The following is a 24038-nucleotide window of genomic DNA, read 5'->3' on the forward strand; positions in this document are numbered from 1 at the left end:
CTTTGAAAATGTTTGACCACTCCGACCGTCGTTTTGACTTGAACCTTGTTGAAGAGGCAGTCACGCCTTCTCCAGACAACATATGGCGCCCATCCTTCGTCTCCCCTACTGGTCCTCTTACCGTTGGGGATTCCGTGATGAAGAATGATATGACCGCTGCGGTAGTGGCCATGAACCTTCTCACTCCCAAAGATAACAGACTACTTTCCAAACGGTCTGATGAGTTGGCTGTTAAGGATTCTCTGGCTCTCAGTGTTCAGTGTGCAGGTTCTGTGTCTAACATGGCCCAACGCCTATTTGCTCGAACCCGCCAAGTTGAATCATTGGCGGCTGAAGTGATGAGTCTCAAACAGGAGATTAGAGGGCTCAAGCATGAGAATAAACAGTTGCACCGGCTCGCACATGACTATGCTACAAACATGAAGAGGAAGCTTGACCAGATGAATGAATCTGATGGTCAGGTTTTACTTGATCATCAGAGATTTGTGGGTTTATTCCAAAGGCATTTATTGCCTTCGTCTTCTGGGGCTGTACCGCGTAATGAAGCTCCAAATGATCAACCTCTGCTGCCTCCTCCTTCTAGGGTTCTGTCCAGTACTAAGGCTCCAAATGATCCCCCTCCAGTGCTTGCTCTTTCTGGGGCTCTACTGACTGCTGAGACTTCTCCTAAGAAACCTTTGTGAAGGCTCCCTCTTGTTTGTTTATTTTGACTCATGTATATGTACATATTTGTGACTTATCGGGGATATCAATAAATAGCTTTCCTTCATTTCAACGTATTGTGTTAAATACACCAAAGCCTTCTTCGCTAAGTTCTCTGAATTTTCTTTTGTTGAAGCTTGTATGTTGAAGCTTTGTGAGTGGAGCATGTAGGTTGAGGTAGTATTCCCTTAATTTTCCGAGTGAGGAAAACTTCTCGGTTGGAGACTTGGAAAATCCAAGTCACTGAGTGGGATCGGCTATATGAATCTTTGAACGCCATTGTGCTCGGTCCTGTGTCATGTCCTCCGTTAGATCCAAGTACTCTAAGTTTTTTCTTAGAGTCTCTTCCAAAGTTTTCCTAGGTCTTCCTCTACCCCTTCGGCCCTGAACCTCTGTCCCATAGTCGCATCTTCTAATCGGAGCGTCAGTAGGCCTTCTTTGCACATGTCCAAACCACCGTAACCGATTTTCTCTCATCTTTCCTTCAATTTCGGCTACTCCTACTTTACCTCGGATATCCTCATTCCTAATCTTATCCTTTCTTGTGTGCCCACACATCCAACGAAGCATCCTCATCTCCGCTACACCCATTTTGTGTACGTGTTGATGCTTCACCGCCCAACATTCTGTGCCATACAGCATCGCCGGCCTTATTGCCGTCCTATAAAATTTTCCCTTGAGCTTCAGTGGCATACGGCGGTCACACAACACGCCGGATGCACTCTTCCACTTCATCCATCCAACTTGTATTCTATGGTTGAGATCTCCATATAATTCTCCGTTCTTTTGCAAGATAGATCCTAGGTAACGAAAACGATCGCTCTTTGGTATTTCTTGATCTCCGATCCTCACCCCTAACTCGTTTTGGCCTCCATTTGCACTGAACTTGCACTCCATATATTCTGTCTTTGATCGGCTTAGGCGAAGACCTTTAGATTCCAACACTTATCTCCAAATGTTAAGCTTTGCATTTACCCCTTCCTGAGTTTCATCTATCAACACTATATCGTCTGCGAAAAGCATACACCAAGGAATATCATCTTGAATATGTCATGTTAACTCATCCATTACCAACGCAAAAAGGTAAGGACTTAAGGATGAGCCTTGATGTAATCCTACAGTTATGGGAAAGCTTTCGGTTTGTCCTTCATGAGTTCTTACGGCAGTCTTTGCTCCTTCATACATATCCTTTATAGCTTGGATATATGCTACTCGTACTCATTTCTTCTCTAAAATCCTCCAAATAATGTCTCTTGGGACCCTATCATACGCTTTTTCCAAATCTATAAAGACCATGTGTAAATCCTTTTTCCCATCTCTATATTTTTCCATCAATCTTCGTAAGAGATAGATTGCCTCCATGGTTGAGCGCCCTGGCATGAACCGGAATTGGTTGTCCGAAACCCGTGTCTCTTGCCTCAATCTATGCTCAATGACTCTCTTCCAAAGCTTCATTGTATGACTCATTAGCTTAATTCTCCTATAGTTCATGCAATTTTGTACGTCGCCCTTATTCTTGTAGATAGGCACCAAAGTGCTCGTTCGCCACTCATTTGGCATCTTTTTCGTTTTCAAAATCCTATTGAAAAGGTCAGTGAGCCATGTTATACCTGTCTCTCCCAAAACTTTCCACACTTCGATTGATATATCGTTTGGGCCTACTGCTTTTCTATGCTTCATCTTCTTCAAAGCTACAACCACTTCTTCCTTCCGGATTCGACGATAAAAATAGTAGTTTCTACACTCTTCTGAGTTACTCAACTCCCCTAAAGAAGCACTCCTTTCATGTCCTTCATTGAAAAGATTATGAAAATAACCTCTCCATCTATCTTTAACCGCGTTCTATGTAGCAAGAACCTTTCCATCCTCATCCTTGATGCACCTCACTTGGTTTAGGTCCCTTGTCTTCTTTTCCCTTGCTCTAGCTAGTTTATAGATATCCAACTCTCCTTCTTTGGTATCTAGTCGCTTATACATATCGTCATAAGCCGCTAACTTAGCTTCTCTCACAGCTTTCTTCGCCTCTTGCTTCGCTTTTCTATACCTTTCACCATTTTCATCGGTCCTATCCTTGTATAAGGCTTTACAACATTCCTTCTTAGCCTTCACCTTTGTTTGTACCTCCTCATTCCACCACCAAGATTCCTTTTGGTGTGTGGCAAAGCCCTTGGACTCTCCTAATACATCTTTTGCTACTTTTCGAATACAACTAGCCATGGAATCCCACATTTGGCTAGCTTCCCCCTCTCTATCCCACACACACTGAGTGATTACTTTCTCTTTGAAAATGACTTGTTTTTCTTCTTTTAGATTCCACCATCTAGTCCTTGGGCACTTCCAAGTCTTGTTCTTTTTTCTCACTCTTTTGATATGTACATCCATCACCAACAAGCGATGTTGATTAGCCACGCTCTCTCCTGGTATAACTTATGCAAATACAAACATGGACCAAAATTATGCGATCTACGTACGTACGCACCCTGTGAATTGAAGCAATGCCAGAAAATATTCCAAATATAGTTGAAACCACAGCCAATATTGGCACAATCCGCTTCACTATGTTAGGGCAGATAGTTCCTGCGCTAGCTTTGAATCACCTGCAAATAGCAACATAAAGTGCAGAATTAAAAAAAAAAACGTACGGAATATCCTACTTTTAGTAAAACCCTAACCCTTTGTTCAAGCTTTGCTGATGGAAAAAGGCTAAAGAGTTTGCTAAAGAAATAAAAGTGAAGCATATATATAAAATATGAACAAAACATACAAACCTAGTCCAGAAAGCTAACGATTTCTTAAGTACATGAATATGTAATTCTTTGTGCCTATATTATATACAACAAGTATTTAAACACGTTAGTGTATGAGTATTATTGTGAGTGCTAGAGACTGACTATTGTGTATCAAATTGGTATGGAAAAGTCTGTTTGAATAGTTTTAAGTTGTCCTAACTAGTTTAGGATTGAAACTTTGAAACTTTGTTTGAATCGTAAAACTTACCACTCATAATTTGACTGGAATTCCATATATGTAAGATTCCTACATTGGTTTTCTTTGATCTTCGAAATAAACTTTTAGGGCTTTTGTGAAAAGTTATTGGCATGACTGATGGAAGGGTTAGTTGGGTGATTTTAATCGGAAATTCATTAAGATTGTTTAGTATAAATAGTAGTCACTCTCACAATTGTACACTTCATCATTGAACTTAAATCTTATTATTTGGTTAAGAGAACAAGTCGGAATAATATTCAGATTCGAAATCTCTAGTACAAGAGAACAAGTTGATCTACAATCCTCTTATAATTTTGATTTTCATTCTTCATCGTATAAAAAAACAAATATTCAATTTTCTCTAAAATATAAATTGGGCCATGCTAGGCCGAAGTGGGAATTGTAGCTGTAAAAGCCCAGAACAGAATTAAACTAACCGCATCTTTTGGAATTCATCATAATCAAGTATTTAGAAAAAGATAAGTTGTTCAAAAGATATTTTTTTATTATTACTTAGTATTACGGTATAATAATATTTTTTTTCACTCGTAAATAAGAATTATTAGGTTTGATTCTCACCAAATATGAATTTGAATTACATTATTACTAGCACGTTGTGAGGCTTATCCCACTTATTCACCTCTTTGTTGTTGATAATATCTTTTGTAATAAAAAAATCATGGCCATTTTGAGGAACACCCAAACATTTTATGGTAGATATACAAGATTCAGCATTTTTTTTTTTGTCAAAAAATTCAGCGTTATTAATGTTAAAAATTAATATAAACGGATCTAATTATAAATATGAATTTCTATAAGTTGAAAGTGTTTTGAGAAAGAATTCCCTTTATTATGGAATCAACTCAATCAAGGGTTATCAAATAATCAAATCATTAGAGCCGTTGATGGAATATTGGAAACCAACACACACATAGATTAAAGTTGCACCTGCAGTGCTTATTGCTTCCCAAAACGCAGCGCGTTGGAAATATCAGAAAACATAGGAAATGAACTGAACAGTCTGAACCCTCAATCGCTACCGCAAAACCCTAGGAATTAGGAATCGAACACACAGTGGATCAGAAATGGCGTCGGTGAGGGGGAAGGAGACGATCAAGAGCGTGATGAAGAAGTTCAGCGACAAAACCCTAACGCCGCGGCTGAAGGAGGAGCTGAAGAAGAAAGGCACCATGGGAAGCAAAACTCTACCCACCCGATTGAGAGAGGAGCTCAAGAAGAAAGGCATACCCGATTCGAATATCATCATGGGTCGGGCCAAGCGCGGCATCTACGCCGGCCGCCACATCCAGTTCGGCAACCAAATCAGCGAAGACGGCGGCAACAAGTACGCGTTTATTTCCTCAATTTCTCTTTCGTTTTTCAATTTAATGCCAAAGGTTTGAGCTTTAGAAATAAATTTGTGCTCTAATTTTTGACAATGACAAAGAAAATTGTAAAAATTATATGAAATGTGTATAATTTTGGGCTTGATCAGTGACTTTGATTTAACTTCGTTTTAGTTATCGGGGTTGTTTCTCTTTTGGATGTCTTACATTGTATACTTTCGAACATTTTCTTTGAAGTTGAAATTATGAAAGCTATGGATTTGTGTTACCATTTGAACCGTTTTCGCGGTTTTAATTGTATTCTCAGAGCTATTTCAGCTGAGGCCTGAGCTGCCTCAAAAGTTATGGGTTGGGTTTCCTTTAAGAATTTGGCATAGCATACAGATTCTCCGAGTGTATTCGAATTTATAAAACAGGGCTGACTTAGATCACTCTAGGTTTGGAATGATTTGGTTCTGTTATCTTTTAATGTGTTGATGGGAACGGGATATGTTTAGTTATTAACCACCAGAACCGAGTATATAACGTGCAACTTATAGAACAGGGGTGACTTATGTGACTGCAATTTTGAATCATCTGGTTGTGTAATCTTTTAATTGAGTTGTCGGAATGGGTTATATTAACCACCAAAACTTTCCTTTGTTGGTGGTGACAGGTCGAGGAGGACATGGAAACCAAATGTGCAGGAGAAGCGGCTCTTCAGTTACATCCTAGACCGCCACATTCGAGTCAAAGTCACTACCCATGCTCTCCGTTGCGTAGACAAGGCAGGTGGGATTGATGAGTATTTTCTGAAAACTCCTTACCAAAAGATGGATACGGAAATGGGCCTTGTCTGGAAAGCCAGAATTGAAAAGCTATATGAGGATGTTGGGCACAGGCAAGTTGCGTTTATTAAACCTGAAGCTGAACCCGAAGCCAACTTGGAACAGGGATTCAAAAACCTAAAAATAGATGAGAGGGAAGTCAAGAGACAAATGTATGGTTGGTCGAAGAAACTAAAACAGATCGAGGATGGAGCGAACAAACAAGTAGCTGATGTCATAGACGCAAAGGTCGAGGTAGGAATCTCTCATGTTGATGTTCCTGAGCAGTTGGTCGCAAACTCCTGAGTTTAGAACTCTTAAACCAGCTTTTTGGATGTTCTCGGTTTTGGTCAGCTACACCCCATTTTTCAGAGTTTTGTTTCTCTTCGGGTTTTTTAGAGAGAAATTCTAGCAGTAGCCGAGCTTGTTCATGTTTTCTGATCATGGAAATTCATATGACATTCGTGTTGGTTTCACGAAATCATTTCTGTAAGTTCAAACAGAGTTTTGCACGAAATCATTTCTGTAATCTGCTCTCGATCGAGCCCCCCTGTTTTATCATTACATCAAGGAAAATTAAATTAAACCATGATGCACTTTAGAACTCGTCTCTCGTCTGTTCTGTTTTTTATGTCCTCATGTTTTCGTGTTTCTTTCAGCTCAAGGTAGTGCTCATGTTCTGTTTTTCTTTATTTGGTTGACGTTGAACACAAGAAACGCCAATTCAAAAAGTAACATGACTTTTAAGAAAAACAGGACATGAATGCCTTTTTAACAAACCTCTAAAGCACAAGTCTTTAAGGGGATATGCACAAAACTTAGGAGAGGTGGAGTAGGGGGGGGGGGGGTCGATTAAATGTTAGTTAGACACAAAAAAACTTTAATGCTCTCTAATACATGTGGGCCCTATTATTATGTGTGGAACTCACCTGTTAAATAATATCAACAAGCGTGTCAATTTTGTGTGTGCAAAAACATAAAAAATGTTATACGTGGACAATAGTGAGAAAAAATAAAAGGTACACCGTATTAAAGCGGTGAGCAAAAACGAACTCATCTAACCTGGCTATTTTGTTTAATTTTATAACCCCTCTTAGCATTTGAAGAGTTAACTATTTCAAATCAATTGCAATTCAAACCTCCTGTAGTAACTTCAAAATTTAGAGCAGTTAAGCGACCACCAGTTAAGCGACCACCAGTTAGGCCTTAGCCAACATAAACCCTTCAATTTCTTGTAGTGCAAGACTCAATTAGCAAAGTGGTGGGCCCCACGACAACCTTTCTTCTTCTTGATTGGCAAACAACCAAAAAGAACAGAAGAAACACACAAGCTCTGTCACACCTCCCATGTAACAAAAACACAAATCACATAGTTGTAATAGTTGTAATTCCTCACTAAAAATCCATTAAAAATAGCTGTAAACTGCAGCCTTCACGTTCAAACATGCCCAAATAGTTTCCCAACACGCTTTCAAGTGACCACATTAGCAGTTAGCTTGCTCAACAATCTTCTCTCGTACTTGTCTATAAAACCAAGCTCACATTTTCCGTAACTTTCTCACTTCAACACCATTAGCTAGCAATGGCTAGGGAAACCTTGACACTCGTAAGCCGCAGCCTCAAGAGGGCGGTGAACAAAATCAACCTAGTTCTACTCAGCTTCAAATTAAACCGATTGCGCTTGGCTTCGATCCTCGGTTGCTGCTCTTCTCGAGCTTCTACGAGGCATTGTTTGAGCTTCAATGACCGGTTGGGGCTGTACAGCTGCATTGAAGATGAAAATACTAGTACTGATGGGAATCAACGCAGTTTGAGAAGGGTTCAAAGCACAAGGACCCGTGATCCTCCGAAGGATCAGTCTTTGGATGATCACAATGGTGATGATGGTGATGTCGATCGCAGGGCTGATGTTTTCATAGCGAATTTTCACCGGCAGCTGATGTTTGAGAGACAAGTTTCTTTGCAGCTAAGGTACTGCAGACGGGATAATTTTTAGAGGATATTAGCTAGCTTGAGACAGAAGGGTGACCGGCCTATATTTAGGCACCAAGAAAATATCTTATATATAGAAAAAGTTCATTTATTTATTTGTTCTTGTTTGGATTCAATTTTTTTTTATTCCATATTTGAATAATAAAATTGTTGGTGGTTATTGGATACAATAATTCAGTTCTGTATTTGATATATCATATATTTTACAAATATATATACAATTACTCATCTATGAAAAATTTGCAGATTTTTTCTTACATTTTTGTTGGTGGAGAAAATAATTTTGTGTGATATGAATAACCATAGCACACATTTCAATTTCAAATGACACGTGGCAGACACTCATTGGTTGTTTCAAAATGTTTTGTACAATAATTTTGTAAGTTTCACATCAAAGAATGGACGTAAGGTTACACCAGAGTAAGAAAGTGAGGAAAAGTGGAGTCAATAAACTTGAGCTAAAAACTAAAAAAATAAAATAATAATAACTAATGTACAAGTGTATGGTATATCATAATACAGGTAAAAATGAACAAATTCATGCAGAGAAAATATTAAAGTCCCAATTACACCCTCCCCATCTTTCTTGCATTTCAATCCAGTCCAACTATTTTTCTCTTCTCAATTCTTTTGACCTGACTTCACCACAGCATGTCAAACTATGTGTCAAATGTACAGAGTTTTTACAGCATCATATTATGAAATTAGGGTTTATCATTTGGATTCATAATCTATGACAGTCTCAAAGGCCCCAACCAATGCCTTCACCTTGTTCTTCCTTTTCTCCATCAACTTGTTTGTAGTCTCTTCAATCACATCATTGTATGCAGGAGCTGAGTCTTTCTTCCCTCCTCCTTGTGAAGATCCCCCGCTCACTTGTCGCGGCTTTGGTGTTTCCTCTGCCACCTCAACAGCCGCCTCTCCTGCCTCCGTTGGCTTTACTTCCTCAACTCCACCATCCACAACCACTTCTCTTTCCTTCTCATCCAATGCCTTTTCCTCAACATTTTTTCTTTCCTCCCCTTCATTTTCTTCTTTACTATCACTCTCTTTTTCCTGTTCTTCTTTCATCTCAACTTTTGTTTCCTGATCTTCACTTGCCACACCCTCTTCCTCCTTTATCTCGCCGCTCTCATCTATTTTTTTTGCATTCTCTTCCCCGTCTTGTTGATCATTATCCCCCGGCTTCTCTTCTTTTTCGGTCAATACACTTCCACTTTCTTTGTTTCTTTCCTCCACATTTTCCTTCAATTCCTCCGTATTACCATTTGAACCCTCACTAGCCTTCACCTTCTCATCCTCACCACTATTTGCTTCAGCCTCAGAAACACCAGCATCATGATCACCAAAGTGCTCACTCTCTTCGCCTTTTGGATCCGGAAGAATCACTTTATCATGCTCCTCAGTCGAAATCTTTCCTACCTCTTCAACCTCATGATGTTCCAAAGACACAATAGCATCTAAGTTCACTTCGAGATTAAGTGTATGCGTTATGTCCTTGCTCTTCGGAGCTCTTGTTGAACCCGATGAACTCTCCTTCTTAACCGAACTGCTTGTGCTGCTCTTCTTCACACTCTTTGCAGGCAAAAGCTGCGGCTTTCCAGACCCAAAAGTGCTCGATTTCGTCCTCTCTATTCTTGGTCTCGGAGCATTAGAGGAGATTTTCGCTGAAAATGACGACGATCGCAGTGGCGCGTCCCTTCCCGGGGAGATCAATGCCTTCTGAATCCTAGAAGCTGATGGTGGCTTGTCAAAAGATCTTCTTCTATTCAATGTAGGGTTTTGAGATGCTGCATGATCTTCAGGGCCATGTTTCTTGGCACCGGCGGACGATGACCTCAGCGAATTTTCATGCCTCGAGGCGCTTAACGTCGGCCTGAGATAGTTTGGGACTTGTTTTGCTGATGAGGTTGACAAGGATTTTTCAGTGACTGTAGTTCGGGACTTGGCGAGCCTTTTGGTGGTTGATGGGGATGATGTGCTCTTCTTCTCCCTCCCTGGAGTAGGGCTACTATCTTTAGATCTTGTTGCCATGTATACAAGGTTTTAAAGATCGACAATTCAATTTACGGATATATCGAGATGAGAAGTTTCAGATGCTACTACTACCTCCCTGCATTATCTAAAGAAAACAAAAGTTAGAAATGAGTATTAAGACGCACTTAAAAACTAAAAACTGAAAAACATTACAAAGAAAAACCATGTCGGATCTTAAAATCATACATATTAAATTGTAATTCATGAATAACAGCAGGAAAATTTTTAAATTAAACACAAGACTGATTATAAGTATGTCCAAACATTTACTATTGTAATAAGGGTTTAAGAAAAATCGATTATGTTATTAAGAAAACTTAATTCACAATATAATGTCTTTCAATTTAACATCATAAAGTCTTCAAACAGCATAACAGATCCTCATCAGAAGAAAGAGAAAATAGAGCTAATAGGTATCAAATTTTTAACATCTTTGAATAGGCAACACTTAACTCAATATCTAACGCTACATCGTGTTACGCATTGTCGTAATTAAATACTTGTATCCCAAGAAATGATAGAAATGGGCCTGAATGGCCCATCACCCCCCTTAGATGTTTAATGTCATTTACTGTTGTGACCCACGTAGCAAATAAACATGCAGTTCAGGCTCACCTAAGCCTGGACCAAATCGTACTGCATCAAATATGAATCTAAGCGCTGGACCTTTCATGGGGAAGAACGTATGATTAATCCGGGTCCATATATAAACGTTACCAATGGGGCTGAATTCAGATGGGTCCTACTCTCATATTTGGTTTGATAGCATTAATTTTTAGCACGGATACATTGTCAATGTTTATATATAAGTTTTTCTTCCCAGTGTATGCCACCATGAAATATCACGATGGTAATATACTTGTGTGATAAGATATCACGGTGATAATGTACTCGTGTTATACCGTGAATGACATTCTCCAATCATTCAATGAGAGAACGTTTTTGTTTTGGCTAAGTGTGTGGGCTAACATGTCTTTGTTGATTCTCCCGTTCCTGTTTGTCATGCATTTTTCTTAGGTCTATGCTCTTTTCTTATGAACCACTTCTTGTTTTCCTTCTTTAATTTGTTTTGTTAAAGGAACCACATGTTTTCTGTAACCGGTGCATGTATTACCATTTCATTTAGAAACGCTACCTAATTTGATTGCCTAAACAAATCTCATATGGTTTTTGGTTGGTTTGTTTTAAGACCTCAGATCGTATAAATGGCAACCAATTGAAAATATTGCGCCAGACACTAATACAAACACATAACATTCATCAAACAAATACGAATTGTGCTCAACCCTAATTACCAAACAAGCTGGCTTATCGATAAAATGGATTCACCGTCCGAATCTGGCCAACCCAAACCATGCTCAACCCTAGTTACCAAACAAATACAACATTGACAATTGAAAACATATTATAGTCAACATTCACAAAAATTCTTCCACTATCTAAAAACCAAGATTGCAAGCAAAAACAAAAGGAAAGCATATGGCGTAAGGAATATATGATCATGATCGGAAAGAGTAAATTTGTAGGAACAAAAAGAATAACGTACCTTGATTGAATCCAAAGTTGAAGGAAGGGTAAACCAATCCAAAGGTACGTAATTTATAAGAAAATTACAGAAAATGAGAAAATGGTGTGGAAGGTGATGAATATATGAAGGAAGAGAAAGAGATTGATTGGAAGAGAAATAAAAAGAAGCGAAAATTACGTGCGCACAACTCAAAACTGGATGGTGGAGCGGTGGTGGTGGTGGTGCTAATCAGGGTTAGATGGAGGCCATGAAATCAAACCATCTAAACATTCTAATTTTTGTTTTTATTAGATCGAATAATATTATTCGAGACATGTGGCAGAAGTTGACCTTTTCTTTGTTTCATAACTAATAATTTAGTTGATAATTACAATATGATTTTCTTGGTATTAACGTAACAGAAGATGTTAAATGTGGACGTTAATCTAGTTTAGTGTTTCTATAAAGAAAACTGTAGTAGGGTTTCTAGCTCAAAATAAATTGTCCGGGCATACAAAACCCCGCTTTGTAAACGATCATTTCGTCTTAATAGCGTTTAGTTTTTACTTTGTTAGCGAAGATCATGAGTTCAACTTTTGTTGGTGGAAGTTTCTTCTGTTGTTTCATACAATAAAAACTCTCTCGACAATCTTAATTTTTCTAACATGAACTTGTCTTCTCCAACTTTAGTATGGCATGATTCTCCTATGGTAGCGGTTCGTACTGCTTTATTTTCAGACTATGTTAGCTTTCCTGGCTTCTGCTTCTCAAATTAATGTGCACATCGGCTTACATGTTTATCTCACTTTTTTTTCTTTCTTAACCTTGTGATGGTGCTTGTTTTGTTTTGCAAGTTTAGATCTTTAGATTCGGCTTTAGAGGAGTTAAGTTTCATGTCCCCCCTCTTTTCCTTGTATCTTTGTTTTTTATTTCTTTTTCTAGAAGGGTAAGGTTTATATCCCCCCTTCTTTTCATGTGTTTTTTTTTATATATCATTTTTCTTGTATTATGAGAGATTAGGTATATGTACCCTTGATTAGGTGCACCCTTTATTCGATATCAATAAAATTTTCCTTGTACCGTCGAGGTTTTCTAGAAAGAAAAAAAAAAGGTAGTACACGACCCCTTTGATTTACCAGTTAGCTCTTAGTCAAGTTATAAGATTTCAAGTTCAAATCTCTCTATCAAATATTCCCCATTGATAACGAAGAAAAATAAAGTATCCATATCGAGTTGGGTATCCATATTGTGGATCAACCATATGTTAGTTCTTAAACCCAATATTAAACGCGGGTTTGTATTAATATACATATTAATATTGAGTTCGATGCTCATATCCTAATAGAGCTAGCTCACCTTGTCGAATTAATCAGAACTTTTGAATGCGAAATTTGTATACATTATATGCACAATACTGTCAAATATATAAAAACGTTGATGAGTCAGTATCAGGTCAAATTAAGTTAAAAAGTCATGGCCAAAATCAATCAAAATAATTTCAATTTACAATCAATCAACTTCTAATTTTCCGTTGAGTATTAGTTAAAATTAAAGAGATAAACACCAAAAAATCCTTAAAACAATTACAGAAATTGTGATCTAAAAATCACAGGGAAAGATAAAAACAATGTCAGAACGATCCATACGATGTCAGAACAGTCTATGTGCCCGCATTATTTTGCTCATAATCTGAAATAATGAGTGGATGCTGTAAAAGACGTGATCAACCAAAATCTAAACGTGTGCAAGAATGGCACTAATGATATCTCCACCAATTCGTTCACAAAACATGTGGAAAGGCCAGCTTCATCATCGATGGATGACAACAAATTGAATACAGTTCGTGCAATATATTATTGTTTCTGAAAAAAGGAAAGGTCATTAATATTTATTCTCATCTAACGTACAACAACAATTTTAATCTGGATCGCCCTTTCAATGGTTTTCTTAATTGAGAACAAGCAAAGGTCACATACTCTCTGTGTTGAAAAATATATATTTTTAAATATTTGTTTTTTAATTTTTTTATGAGAGGAGTTATTTATTTTTAACAGTTTGGCAGACATCCCAAGAAAAATAAGGGTTGGCAGTAAGAAAAGAGAGAGAGAATGAGTTGAGAGGGTATTGATAAAGTGATATAGCTGTGAGGTTTAAAAAAAATCAGTAAAAAAAAATTTGTACAAAATTACTTTAACGTCCACATTGTTTTCTTTTATAATATCTTCTTTCAGTTTTGTATTAGAAGGCATAATAGTAATTTTATTAGTTTTTGGTTGACAAACAGTATTTTATTAATATTTAGTTTAGATGAAAAATAAAATTGGGACCTTTCTACATTGAAAGAAAATTTGTAACCAAATCAATAGTTTTTTTTTGTCAAAATAACTTCTTCTTTTTTCTTTGGAAACGCAATGATAGATTTCATCAAAATGAATAAAGGTTTGATATCACAATACAAGCACAAAAGGGCGGAAGTAGCACCCACAACTCAACCTTAACAATCTATTACAAAGAGATCCATCCGAAAGTCAAGAGGTTCCTCGAACCAAGACCGAGTGACAATATCGCATAGATCAAATTTTGCAAGGCGTTGGGCCAAATCATTAGCTTGACAACGAACATGGGAAATAGTTAGTGGTTCATTTTCGATGGTTGATCTTTAAAATCAATTTATATTATCTTTATTAATAAGTGATTTTCCAATTATGAGACAAATCTTGTGTAATATATAGTTGTGAGATGTGATTGTCACATCAACTTGCTATATTATTATGATCGAATGTTCACTCAAACAGCGCAATTCTCTTGCAAAATCCATCTCATACTAGACAAAACCCTAAAACCTCATCATATAATACATTAACCTAGGAGCAATTTTCATCTAATTTTGATTACAATTATATAATTGTGTAAGTTGTTAGCAGTTGCTTTGTATATCAGTTGTTTGTGTGGGGGTTAGATGAGAAGTCGAAGTAGTTCGAACGTAGAAAAGTGGTTTCCATAAATTTAATTTTGCTCTGCTTATAATTTGGACAAGAGTGTGCTGTTGAATCATTATCGGTTCCAAACCTAAACAAAGTTTATTACGTACGTGCACAAATATTATAAAAACCAAAGAATATTAGGTCCATTAAATAATTAATCAGATCACCACCTAGCAAAATGTAAATAAAATAAAAATAAAACCCCAACAAGAAAAGCAACATATAAAAAATATTGATGTGGCCCTATATTATCTTGTGGAATAAAGCTTTAGTCCCTGCTGTGTTCATTATGTTTTAAAGTCTAAACCCTAATGCTTTTTCTTATTTTTTTTTTTTTTGAACAGCATGCTTTTTCTTATTATTTAAACTATAATATATGGCAATTGCTCTCATGTAGTCCATTTGGGGCACATCCTGCTTTTCTTCTGCAGGCCATTAATTGTCCTTACTTAAATTAACTAAATAAATAAGTGATCAACTCTTTCCAACAAGAGAAAAAAAAATCATCAACTCGTAATATTATGGTTTTTAACTTTTAAGCATATTTAATTTAATTTAGTCGCTAAAAAACAATAGGAGGAACATAAAGTTACATCACAGCCTCACAGGTAGTAATGCTACACATGGCAAATTAATTAACTATTAAAATTTGAGGTTCGTTTTGGTATGTAAATTAAAAAATAATGATTTTTTTAAAAATTATTAAAAAAAAGGAAATCCAAGCTTTGTGATTTCTTAGAAGGACCAAGAGATAAAATTGAAAATGAATTATTGGAAATGTGGCTGCTGGGGTTTGAGCCCAGTTCTCCACGGCCACAATGTGGAATTCATACCACTAAAATTGGTGTTGAGCGACATACTAGCAAGGATGTCCGCGCAATGCTATAGGTTACAACAAAAGTTAATAAAAATATAAAGTTTCTTGATATGATAAATATTTTTAAAATTGTACCACAATCATTTATATCCTACAAACTATATAAAAGATTGAAGTTTACGAACAAATTATGATCTTCCAAGCCAATATATATCTCAAATACGAGAGTCTCAATAAAATTAAGAAGACAATTTCAGATTTAATAACAAGTTAACAGATTTTCAAAGTTAATGACTGCAATGTCACGTAAAATTTACCTTTATTAAACTTTTCTTTTAAAATAAAATTTTAAAAAGGTTTGTTGATTTAACTCATTTCGTGCAGGCCATGCATAAAATATTCATAAAAAACAAATTACAAGCGTAATGTTGCAATAAAGACGTACGTTAAACAGATCTGCTTGTATAACAAATTAAGATGGAGACACACTACGTGTATTTATTTGATTAGGGCAACCTAACTTCATCCTCTTCGTTGCGTAATTGATTATTATTATGGAGGTGGATTGTTTGTCTTTCTATTTCCATATTCTTCTCATCTCCTCCTGTTTGTGTGGTTACCATTAAGCCATATTAATATTTTATATTGATTTTTTTATAAAAATAATAAAACAAAAAGTAATAGGAATATAAAATGTTGACGTGGCATAACCGTAACCACACAAAACAGGAGGGGATGAGAAAATATGGAAATGGGAGGGCAGACAATCCACCTCCTATTATTATTGCGATGGATGAGAGAAAAATACAAAAGGAAATTAAACACACGAAAGATGTGCAAGCAAAACATCACAATCATATACACAATGAGTTTACAAACAAGATGCTTCAATTTATGTGCTCTGATTTTTCAAAATAACAAGAAGTTTTTATGTGTAACAACATGAACACTTGTCACGTGATGTATCATTGCACGTGTTATAATATAGATGAATAAAATGACTTATATGTCTCATTTTGAAGCAATCTTTCAATATACTGAGAATAAAATCACATAATGTCACTATTTCACTTAAACTACAACGCATGATCACGTTTGAAAAATCTCTCCAAAATAACCAAAAGCCTTGAAATGAAAATTTGAAATTGCATTCAAATACGCTTAGCCAAGTTGTCAACTTTGAATTCCTATAATTATAATTCAAATTAATTTGGTGTACATTATTCAATTTATCTTTCTTTCGTCAAAATAAAATTTTAAAATTGCATAAAAAGAGTTTCTTTGAAAAAGTATTTTCGTGGAATTGCCAAATATCCTTTAAAATGTAGAGAAAAAAAAAAAAGTAAAGAAATATATAATTGGGGGTCGAAAAAGTGATGAGTGTGGATCCACCAATATAAACGACGTCGTGATCACCAAATTCCTGCCCTTTCAAGTTTCAAGTTTCTGTGGATTCGATCCTTTACCAAATTCCTTCCCTTTCAAGTTTCAAGATTCTGTGGATTCGATCCTCTGCCAAATTCAAGGGTTTTGTTTTTGTGGATAAAAAACTTGTGTACTCAAATCCTCTTTTCTTTTTATTTATTTTTTAATTTTGATTATCCTTCTCTTCTTCTAAAAAATAATTTCTAATGAATGAGTTGAGTAGCAAATAAAAATGCACAAAACATCCAATCCAGTTTTTCTGAATAAAATTAGTGGTTAGAGTTTTTCCATGAACTCACTATGTTTTGTGTTGAGGCATTTTCTTCTCTTTTTAGTGTAACTTATGTATAACGATATATTTATATTAAAATGTGAGAGTTTGAATTAAGTCACTCAATGAACATGTAATATAGTTTGATATTGAACTCGTCGTTAACGAGATTCAAATATAACCTCACATTTAGAAGTGAATATGAATCTAAGTAGCTCATTACCATAGCTTAAAGTAGTAACATCTTTTGTAATATAAAAAGTAACTTGCGTATAATTTTTTATTTATATGTTACTATATTTGAGTAATACTCCTAGTTAAAATATTTTATTTACTAGGAAAAATGTTTAATTTCTTTGATTACTATGTATTTTAGATAAAAATGTTTATAGGTTCCAAAAGCACTTCAAGTGCTTCCTGCAAGAAGTACCAATTATGTGTTTCTTATAGGAAGCATTTCAAGTGCTTTTCCAATATTCACTTTTGCATTTTTACTAAGGATTGGTTCCAAAAATATTTTCACAAAAAAAAAAACGATTTCAACCATTTTAAAAGCAGTTCGAAATGAGTTCTAACTAAGACTTAAAACTTGTTCTCAATAGTTTGTTTATGGTGTTTCTATTCTTAGGGCAAATTTAATCTAAACTGCTTATACTTATTTTTAATTGCGCTCTTATTTATTTTGACGTAACATGAAGTTATATGTACACTATCGTTCAATCGCTGACGAGTTAGTATTCTTTACTATTAGAATATAGATTTATGAATGCGTATTAGATATGTATGGATAAATAGTGTATTTTTGTATGAATATGTAGTTTTCATCCACATAAGTTGACTCACTTATTCACACACTTCAAAATCCATCTATCTGAATCTGATAAGCAAAGTGAAAGAGACCCACTTCATCAAGTCTTCAATCTCAAGGCGGATTGTAATTTACTTGGCCCTAAAAAAAGTTAATTAAATAAAAACAGTCCTAGTTTTAATTATTTAAAAAAAAAACTATAATTTGAGGTTGGACGGCGGCTGAGGTGGCGAAGTTGGTGCGGGGGCCGGTGAGGGGTGACATGGTAAACCAATATTTGACCATGTCGTCACATGCCTCCACAGCCGTCGATCATCGACTCTTTATGTGATACAACGGCTCAAAATTCTCCGAGCTCATTTTCTCATTCGGACGGCACAACACTTTGGCTGTTGCTTGTTTGTTCGAATTAAGCTTCCAAAGCAGGAAAGAAATAAACTCCAAAATTGTTAAAAATTAAATAAAAAAAAAAAAAAAAATGAAAGTCCAATATTTCAAGGACTTCTCTTTAAGCCTTGAATCATTCCCTTCACACGGGCCTTTTCGCCTCTCTCTCTCTCTCTCTCTCTCTCTCTCACTCTTAAAGGAAAAGCCATCTTTCCTTTCTCTCTCTAGAGTTTTAAAAAGCTCCAACTGTTGGCTTCTGGGTATTGGAAGGAAGAAGAAGAACAAGGAGAACAAGGAGGAGAAAGAAATAGGTAAATTTTAACTCCTATCTAAATTCAACGATTGTTGAATTGTATTGGGTTTTCTTCAGCTTTAAAAAAAAAAAAATTCCATCTGGGTTTTATCTCTGGTTATCGTTTCTGGTTTGGGTAGCTGCTGCGTTTGCTTCTTCATCATCATCTTCTTCCTTTTTTCTCCAAACTTTTTCATTATTTTTAAATATATAATTTTTGGTGAGGAGTTCTGAATTCTGATCATTTTTTTCAACTGAGTTATCTTCCTTACCAATAAAAATAAGCACTTTTCAAGTCCAAAAGTGAAAATTTCTGTTGGGTTTGTTGGAATATATATGGAGGAGAAATGATGATAAACTTTCCCCTCCTTTTTACTGGTTTTTATTTTCTAAAATATTCAGCTTTTTCCTCTCTTTTTTCAAGTCCTGAAAACACGGGGAGGGAGTCTTTGATCAAAATAGAAAATAGGATCATTGTGTGGAGAATAATTCAAGAAAAAAAGGGGTTTGTGGCCACTTTTTTGGGATGATATTATGGGGCATGTGGCCATCTGGAGTCCTTTTTTTACTCCTTGCTTTTCTTCCTTTTTATGTTTTGACACAATCAAAATTCTGGGTTTTTGGGTTCTCTTTCACAGGAAAACAAAAAACATCGGATTTCTCTTTGTATCATCAATGACATAGCTAATCCCAACAGAGGTCTTAATTTGCTTATTGTTGCCTTTTAATGCTTAATCCTGCGTGTTTGGGCTTCTAATCATCTGTTTTGTTGCATGTTATATGTATTTTCTTTGTCTAATTGTTATTCTGTTTTCTGCATAGAAATTATGCTTGTTTCGATGTTTCATGGATTGCTAGTGCTCTGAGTTCTGGAGTTTTTGTGATGTAGTTTGGAGGTAGGATACAAAATGGTTGATAATGGTCATGACGTTTATGCATTTTTATAGAGTAGACATGAGTACAGATAATGAATTCCAAAATAGTTTGTCGAGGACAGTTTTAATCGTGTATGATGGAATAATCAACGAAACGGTTATGGTAAAGTAAGAAAATTCTCTTATAATGTCAATGGCATCTCAGCCGCTGTCGAATTTTTAAAGGTGAAAGAAGGGCTTATCCTTTATAGTAGAATAAGGATTCCGTGCCTCTGACTAGGAAACTTGTTTGTGGGGACTATTACTTCCAGCAGAGGAAATGCATCAGTATTTCTGGCCTCCAGCTTACTTTGTCATCAAAAGATCTGGAAATTTAAACCTTAATGGATAGTTGAAGTGAGAACCTTAATCAGATTCCAAGTTTTGCAGCCACGAAGTTTTGTTGGATTCTTCGTAACTTTTTGGTTTACATTGGATTCTTGTTACTTTCCGCAACGAATGAGTGACTCATTTCTCCGTTAACATTTTTGTGTGTAGTTTTGCCTACATATGTGACATAGTGTTTGCAAATGTAACATATGAAACATATTTTGTTTTGTTTATACCTGTCCGTTACAGTTTTCTTAGGATTATTAGTTTTGAAATGTCTGCAATTTTGTTTCCTTGTTTTTCCCCCTACCAAAAAAATTGCCAATTTTGAGCACCAAAGTTTCTTTGACTACCGTATGATACTTCACCATCTAGATCTAGATTGTCTATCACTAAAATTCTTCATGGAACTTGGAAATTGATGTAATTTTACTTGTAAAATGGTATCAATGATCTTAAATTTTTTTGTTACTGTTGTTACAGAATTGAAACATACGACCAACATACATGGATGAGTTTTCGGGTAAAAGAGCTGAGAATGGGCTCATCTCTAAAAAGGGATCTGGTCTTGGTTTGAGGGAAACCCCCAATAGACACCGCAATGCTCAGCTCTGTAGCCGACTGGGATGCAGTGGAAGATTGAACTCTGTGAAAAGTGCTCAAGTTGAAAAGGCCAAACCGTCAAGGCCAGCATTTCGCTCTTCGTCAAGCGGGAAAGAGATAATTGGAAGTTCCTCGAGGTCTTGCGTTGGTGTTGGCAACACAAGAAACTCCATTTCAGAACCTTATAAAAAGCTATCTTCTAATTTGGATACTGATTCATCTGAAACCAGTAGTGTTCAGGATGATCCAGAAGTTTCAGAAATCGCTCCGCCACCTGGAAAAATTCAAAGAGGGTTGCACCTTGAATCTAAAAATTCTGTGTCTAGTGAAATCACCTTGATGGAAGTTGGAAGCTCCCGTGTAGAATCAAATACAAGGTCTCGAAGGAGTTTTAATCAGAGATCTGGATTGCGCAGCCAAGATTCGATAGTGGGTTCTAATGTTTCTATGGGACCTAAAGGCACCATCCAGACACGGGCTAGCACAGCCAGGAATGGTTTAAGAAGTCTAAGATGCAGTTCAGTATCTGACGTTGTCCCGTCCAGTTGTGCATCATCAGATTCAAGCCTTGGTCAGAGAGAGACCATAAAGAAAAGAACTTCCGAAGGAGAAAGTAGTTCTGCTGCTAAGGGGAAGAAGATGAATGGGTCATCGTCAGCACAAAATTCCAATTCTAGCCATGGCATCTCAATTTCTGCTGATTCAAGAAGAGCTAGAAATATGCCTTCTAACAGGGATAACAATGGTGTTGCATCAGTTAGGACTCGGAGAACTGTCACTGGTCACTCGAGGGGAAGGCTGCTTCCTAATCAAGGAAGTGGAAACAACTCGTCATCCAATGGATTCTCTGCAGTTGGCCCACATACATCTCAACCTGAAATGTCTATCAACTCAAATGCTTCTAGTTCATCACAACAGTTATCTGCTGAAGTTCCTTTAATTCGGCAGAATTCTTATAGCCGGCCAGGTAGTAGCAGTGGTACTTTACATGGCATTCTGCGAGCTGGTGCTTCAGATGTCGGGTCTTCCCGCTCTCTAATGAATCAGGATGGACTGCGACGCTACAACATGGATGGGATAGCGGAGGTATTATATGAAATTTTGACGAACATTTGTGTGGTCTTACAACGTGTTGCCTTGTATGGGAAGGAGCACTAAAGAATTTACGTAGTTGTGCCTTCATTTCTTAATCTGTTTATCTCAAACAATTGTGCAGGTATTGCTAGCACTCGAGAGAATTGAGCACGATGAAGAGCTATCATTTGAGGTAGTTATTAACTTATTATAGATTTTTGTGTTTGCATGATTGAATTTTTGTTCTTTAACTGATCTTTTTTCATATTTCAGCAAATACTTGTTCTCGAGACCAATTTGTTCCTGAATGGCCTAAACATCTACGATCATCACAGAGACTTGAGACTGGATATTGACAACATGACATATGAGGTTTGCTATTGTTGTCCACTGCGATTCATTTCACAGAGAAATAATCCGTAGTATGTCTCATTGTTCATTTATGTTTGAATAATATTCTGAACTGGTCAGGGTGCATCTGAACCTTTTGTTATGATCAGTGCCTCTGTAATGAATCAATTCGACTAATCAACTAATGCATGGTTTAAAATACTATAGTAGGTTTAACTTTTTTATCTTCATCTGTTTCATTTACGGTATTCACCTACTTGGATGTCAGGAATTATTAGCTCTAGAAGAGAGGATGGGTACTGTCAGCACAGCATTGCCAGAAGAAGCATTGTCCGATTGCCTTAAGAAAAGTATCTATCAGTCTACACCCCAAGAAGATGCATCTGTAAGCTGCGATGGGAAGAAGGAGGATGTCAAATGCAGTATCTGCCAGGTCCTTTTCCAATAGCTCTGATCTTTTTTTCTTTTAAAACCAAGTGTAATTATGTAGCAGCACCTCTAAGTTTAAGAAAATTGGGCTCCTGATGATTATTTAATGCTATCGTAGAGGGGTTGCCTCCCGAAGTTTTCACCCTGAACCTACACTAGTGCAAGGCAGTTCCTTGGATAAGTTAGAAGTTATAACTAGCTCAGCATGCTTCCAAATGTTGTTTAACATGTCATAAAATTCAGTGTGGATCTAATCAGATATACTTTAGATTTGTTTCGGGTCGTACTAGTTGAATCTAATTCTCTATATATAGAGTAATACTTATCAGTCTATCTTTTCATAGGAAGAGTATGTGGCTGGAGATGAAGTTGGAAGATTGCGCTGCGAGCATAGCTTTCACATTGTCTGCGTAAACCAGTGGCTGCGGCTTAAGAATTGGTGCCCAATATGCAAGGCAGCGGCAGCACCAGCACCAGCACCCTCACCGTCGCCACCCTCCACATAATTCGGTCATTAAATCATTTGGAGGAAAGACTTCCTCATTGTATCTTTCTTCTTTATAAAGTTTACCCTTTCCATGTACATATTGATTCTCTTCCGTCTCATCTCATTCAACTAATAAATCCAACCTGTTGGGCTTACAGCCGGAATCCGCATTCACTTGTGGAACTGTGAATACATACAATTATACAAAGTGGTGCTGTTTCTTCAAACGTGTTTCTTTTTCGGTTTTCAGTTTACAAGGCATCGTTTTGGTGCTCAAGATGTCGGGTTTTTAGTTATCCCAACTATTTTTGGCAATGATCGTTACAGAATTCTCCATAATCTACAACAGAGCTCATTTTTTCAGTACAGTTCGATAATTTACCATTCGTTTTTCAAACTTCATTCTACTAAACCGACGCGTATTATCGGATGAGATGGCTGCCGTCTGTTAGTCATGGCATTCGAATGTCACCGGAATCTGATCTTGGACAAATTTTGAAAGGGGGTTGTAAAGTGAATAAAAATTCCGATTCGAGTAAGTAATTTGATGAGATTGTCCGACAGAACAATTTTGATGCTGTCATGTGTTTGTTCAAGTGACATGGGAAAAAGTTAGATCCTACGATTCGGTCTCCCTTGGAAAGGATGAGGCGACTTTGCTACTGCCCAGAATGGTCACATGTAAGGCCAACATTTGATGTTCCAAACTCCAAGAGATGGCAACAGTTCTCTGGTCCTGTATTGTACTTGTGCGTTTGTACGTTCAATCACATGCTCATGAGCTTGTCTTTTTAAGCAGCTCATATCGACCCGTTACATAACTTACATTTTCTCGAATTCTTGAGTACACGTCCAATAGTAGAACTCGAAAGTACATTATACTCTTGAATTTTTGAATTTTTACCCTAGAAACCCACATAAGTTACTTATAACCAATAAATAAAAAGGAAAAGAAAACTCAAGTCGCAGTTGTATACTCTTAAGTCTCTTTCATCTCATGGTCAGTCAAGTGGAGATTTTCTATAATGCTCTGGAGTATTATGTACTTTGGATTTTTAACTATTAGATCATTGTTCAAAAACACAAAAACTAAAATCTAACGGTTAAAAAACTCGAAATGTCCATTTCTCCGGAGCACCTTTAGACTATTTGTAGTCATGTGACCAGAGAAACAAAGATTGTGCGAGACATGTTACATAAGAGAAAGCAACATAAGACGAATAATGCAAATATGGTGCAAAACCAGGAAACAGCCCAAAAGTCGAAAGCAGTTTGCAAAATCCTGTGGTGCTATTTCAGGAAAATATCCAGAGCCTTTTTATCCACCGTGGAACTGCAATAACTGAGGGGTTTCCATAAGCTTCTACTTTCTCAGGTAAACATGGGTGCCGTCAAATGAAGCCACATATATCTGACTGGTCTTTTTCTTTCCACTGCAAACCTAACAACCAATGACAACAGTTCCAAAGACAAGTGAAACCTACGAAA

At 36.6% G+C, this 24038-nt stretch overlaps 4 protein-coding genes across 6 annotated transcripts; 3 read left to right on the forward strand and 1 right to left on the reverse strand.

Moving 5' to 3' along the window:
• Positions 1 to 4530: 4530 nt before the first annotated feature.
• On the forward strand, positions 4531 to 6446 carry LOC103456099 (uncharacterized). Its single transcript, XM_008395734.4, has 2 exons — positions 4531 to 5035; positions 5692 to 6446. The coding sequence occupies exons 1-2, from the start codon at positions 4776 to 4778 to the stop codon at positions 6146 to 6148; spliced, it is 717 nt and encodes a 238-aa protein (XP_008393956.2). The 5' UTR covers positions 4531 to 4775; the 3' UTR covers positions 6149 to 6446.
• A 978-nt stretch (positions 6447 to 7424) lies between these two features.
• Positions 7425 to 7838, forward strand: LOC103400214 (uncharacterized). The gene has a single exon (XM_008338874.3). The coding sequence runs from the start codon at positions 7425 to 7427 to the stop codon at positions 7836 to 7838; it is 414 nt and encodes a 137-aa protein (XP_008337096.1).
• Positions 7839 to 8323: 485 nt separating this feature from the next.
• LOC103456098 (uncharacterized) lies at positions 8324 to 11658 on the reverse strand. 2 transcript variants are annotated; one of them, XM_008395733.4, is made up of 2 exons: positions 11418 to 11658; positions 8324 to 9947 (listed from the first exon to the last, which is right to left on the reverse strand). In XM_008395733.4, the coding sequence occupies exon 2, from the start codon at positions 9866 to 9868 to the stop codon at positions 8549 to 8551; it is 1320 nt and encodes a 439-aa protein (XP_008393955.2). In that variant the 5' UTR covers positions 9869 to 9947; positions 11418 to 11658; the 3' UTR covers positions 8324 to 8548. The 2 variants fall into 2 exon arrangements, with proteins under 2 accessions (XP_008393955.2, XP_017178243.2); XM_017322754.3 differs by having other exon boundaries at positions 8324 to 9956.
• A 6429-nt stretch (positions 11659 to 18087) lies between these two features.
• Positions 18088 to 22777, forward strand: LOC103456097 (probable E3 ubiquitin-protein ligase RHG1A). 2 transcript variants are annotated; one of them, XM_008395731.4, is made up of 6 exons: positions 18088 to 18381; positions 20090 to 21295; positions 21426 to 21476; positions 21557 to 21655; positions 21903 to 22067; positions 22408 to 22777. In XM_008395731.4, the coding sequence occupies exons 2-6, from the start codon at positions 20114 to 20116 to the stop codon at positions 22567 to 22569; spliced, it is 1659 nt and encodes a 552-aa protein (XP_008393953.2). In that variant the 5' UTR covers positions 18088 to 18381; positions 20090 to 20113; the 3' UTR covers positions 22570 to 22777. The 2 variants fall into 2 exon arrangements, with proteins under 2 accessions (XP_008393953.2, XP_028950899.1); XM_029095066.2 differs by lacking the exon at positions 18088 to 18381 and adding an exon at positions 18924 to 19061.
• The last annotated feature ends 1261 nt before the right edge of the window (positions 22778 to 24038 follow it).

The sequence above is a fragment of the Malus domestica genome, chromosome 15, assembly GCF_042453785.1.
Source record: "Malus domestica chromosome 15, GDT2T_hap1".
Classification (NCBI taxonomy): Eukaryota; Viridiplantae; Streptophyta; class Magnoliopsida; order Rosales; family Rosaceae; genus Malus; species Malus domestica.

What these genes read in the sequence shown, in the direction of transcription:
- LOC103400214 (XM_008338874.3), top strand. Translation starts at nt 7,425, where the DNA reads ATGGCTAGGGAAACCTTGACACTCGTAAGCCGCAGCCTCAAGAGGGCG.
- LOC103456099 (XM_008395734.4), top strand. Translation starts at nt 4,776, where the DNA reads ATGGCGTCGGTGAGGGGGAAGGAGACGATCAAGAGCGTGATGAAGAAG. An exon ending in AGCGAAGACGGCGGCAACAA is followed by an intron (nt 5,036 to 5,691) that starts GTACGCGTTTAT and finishes TGGTGGTGACAG; the next exon opens with GTCGAGGAGGACATGGAAAC.
- LOC103456097 (XM_008395731.4), top strand. Translation starts at nt 20,114, where the DNA reads ATGGATGAGTTTTCGGGTAAAAGAGCTGAGAATGGGCTCATCTCTAAA. An exon ending in ACATGGATGGGATAGCGGAG is followed by an intron (nt 21,296 to 21,425) that starts GTATTATATGAA and finishes ACAATTGTGCAG; the next exon opens with GTATTGCTAGCACTCGAGAG. An exon ending in TCAAATGCAGTATCTGCCAG is followed by an intron (nt 22,068 to 22,407) that starts GTCCTTTTCCAA and finishes ATCTTTTCATAG; the next exon opens with GAAGAGTATGTGGCTGGAGA.
- LOC103456098 (XM_008395733.4), bottom strand. Translation starts at nt 9,868, where the DNA reads ATGGCAACAAGATCTAAAGATAGTAGCCCTACTCCAGGGAGGGAGAAG.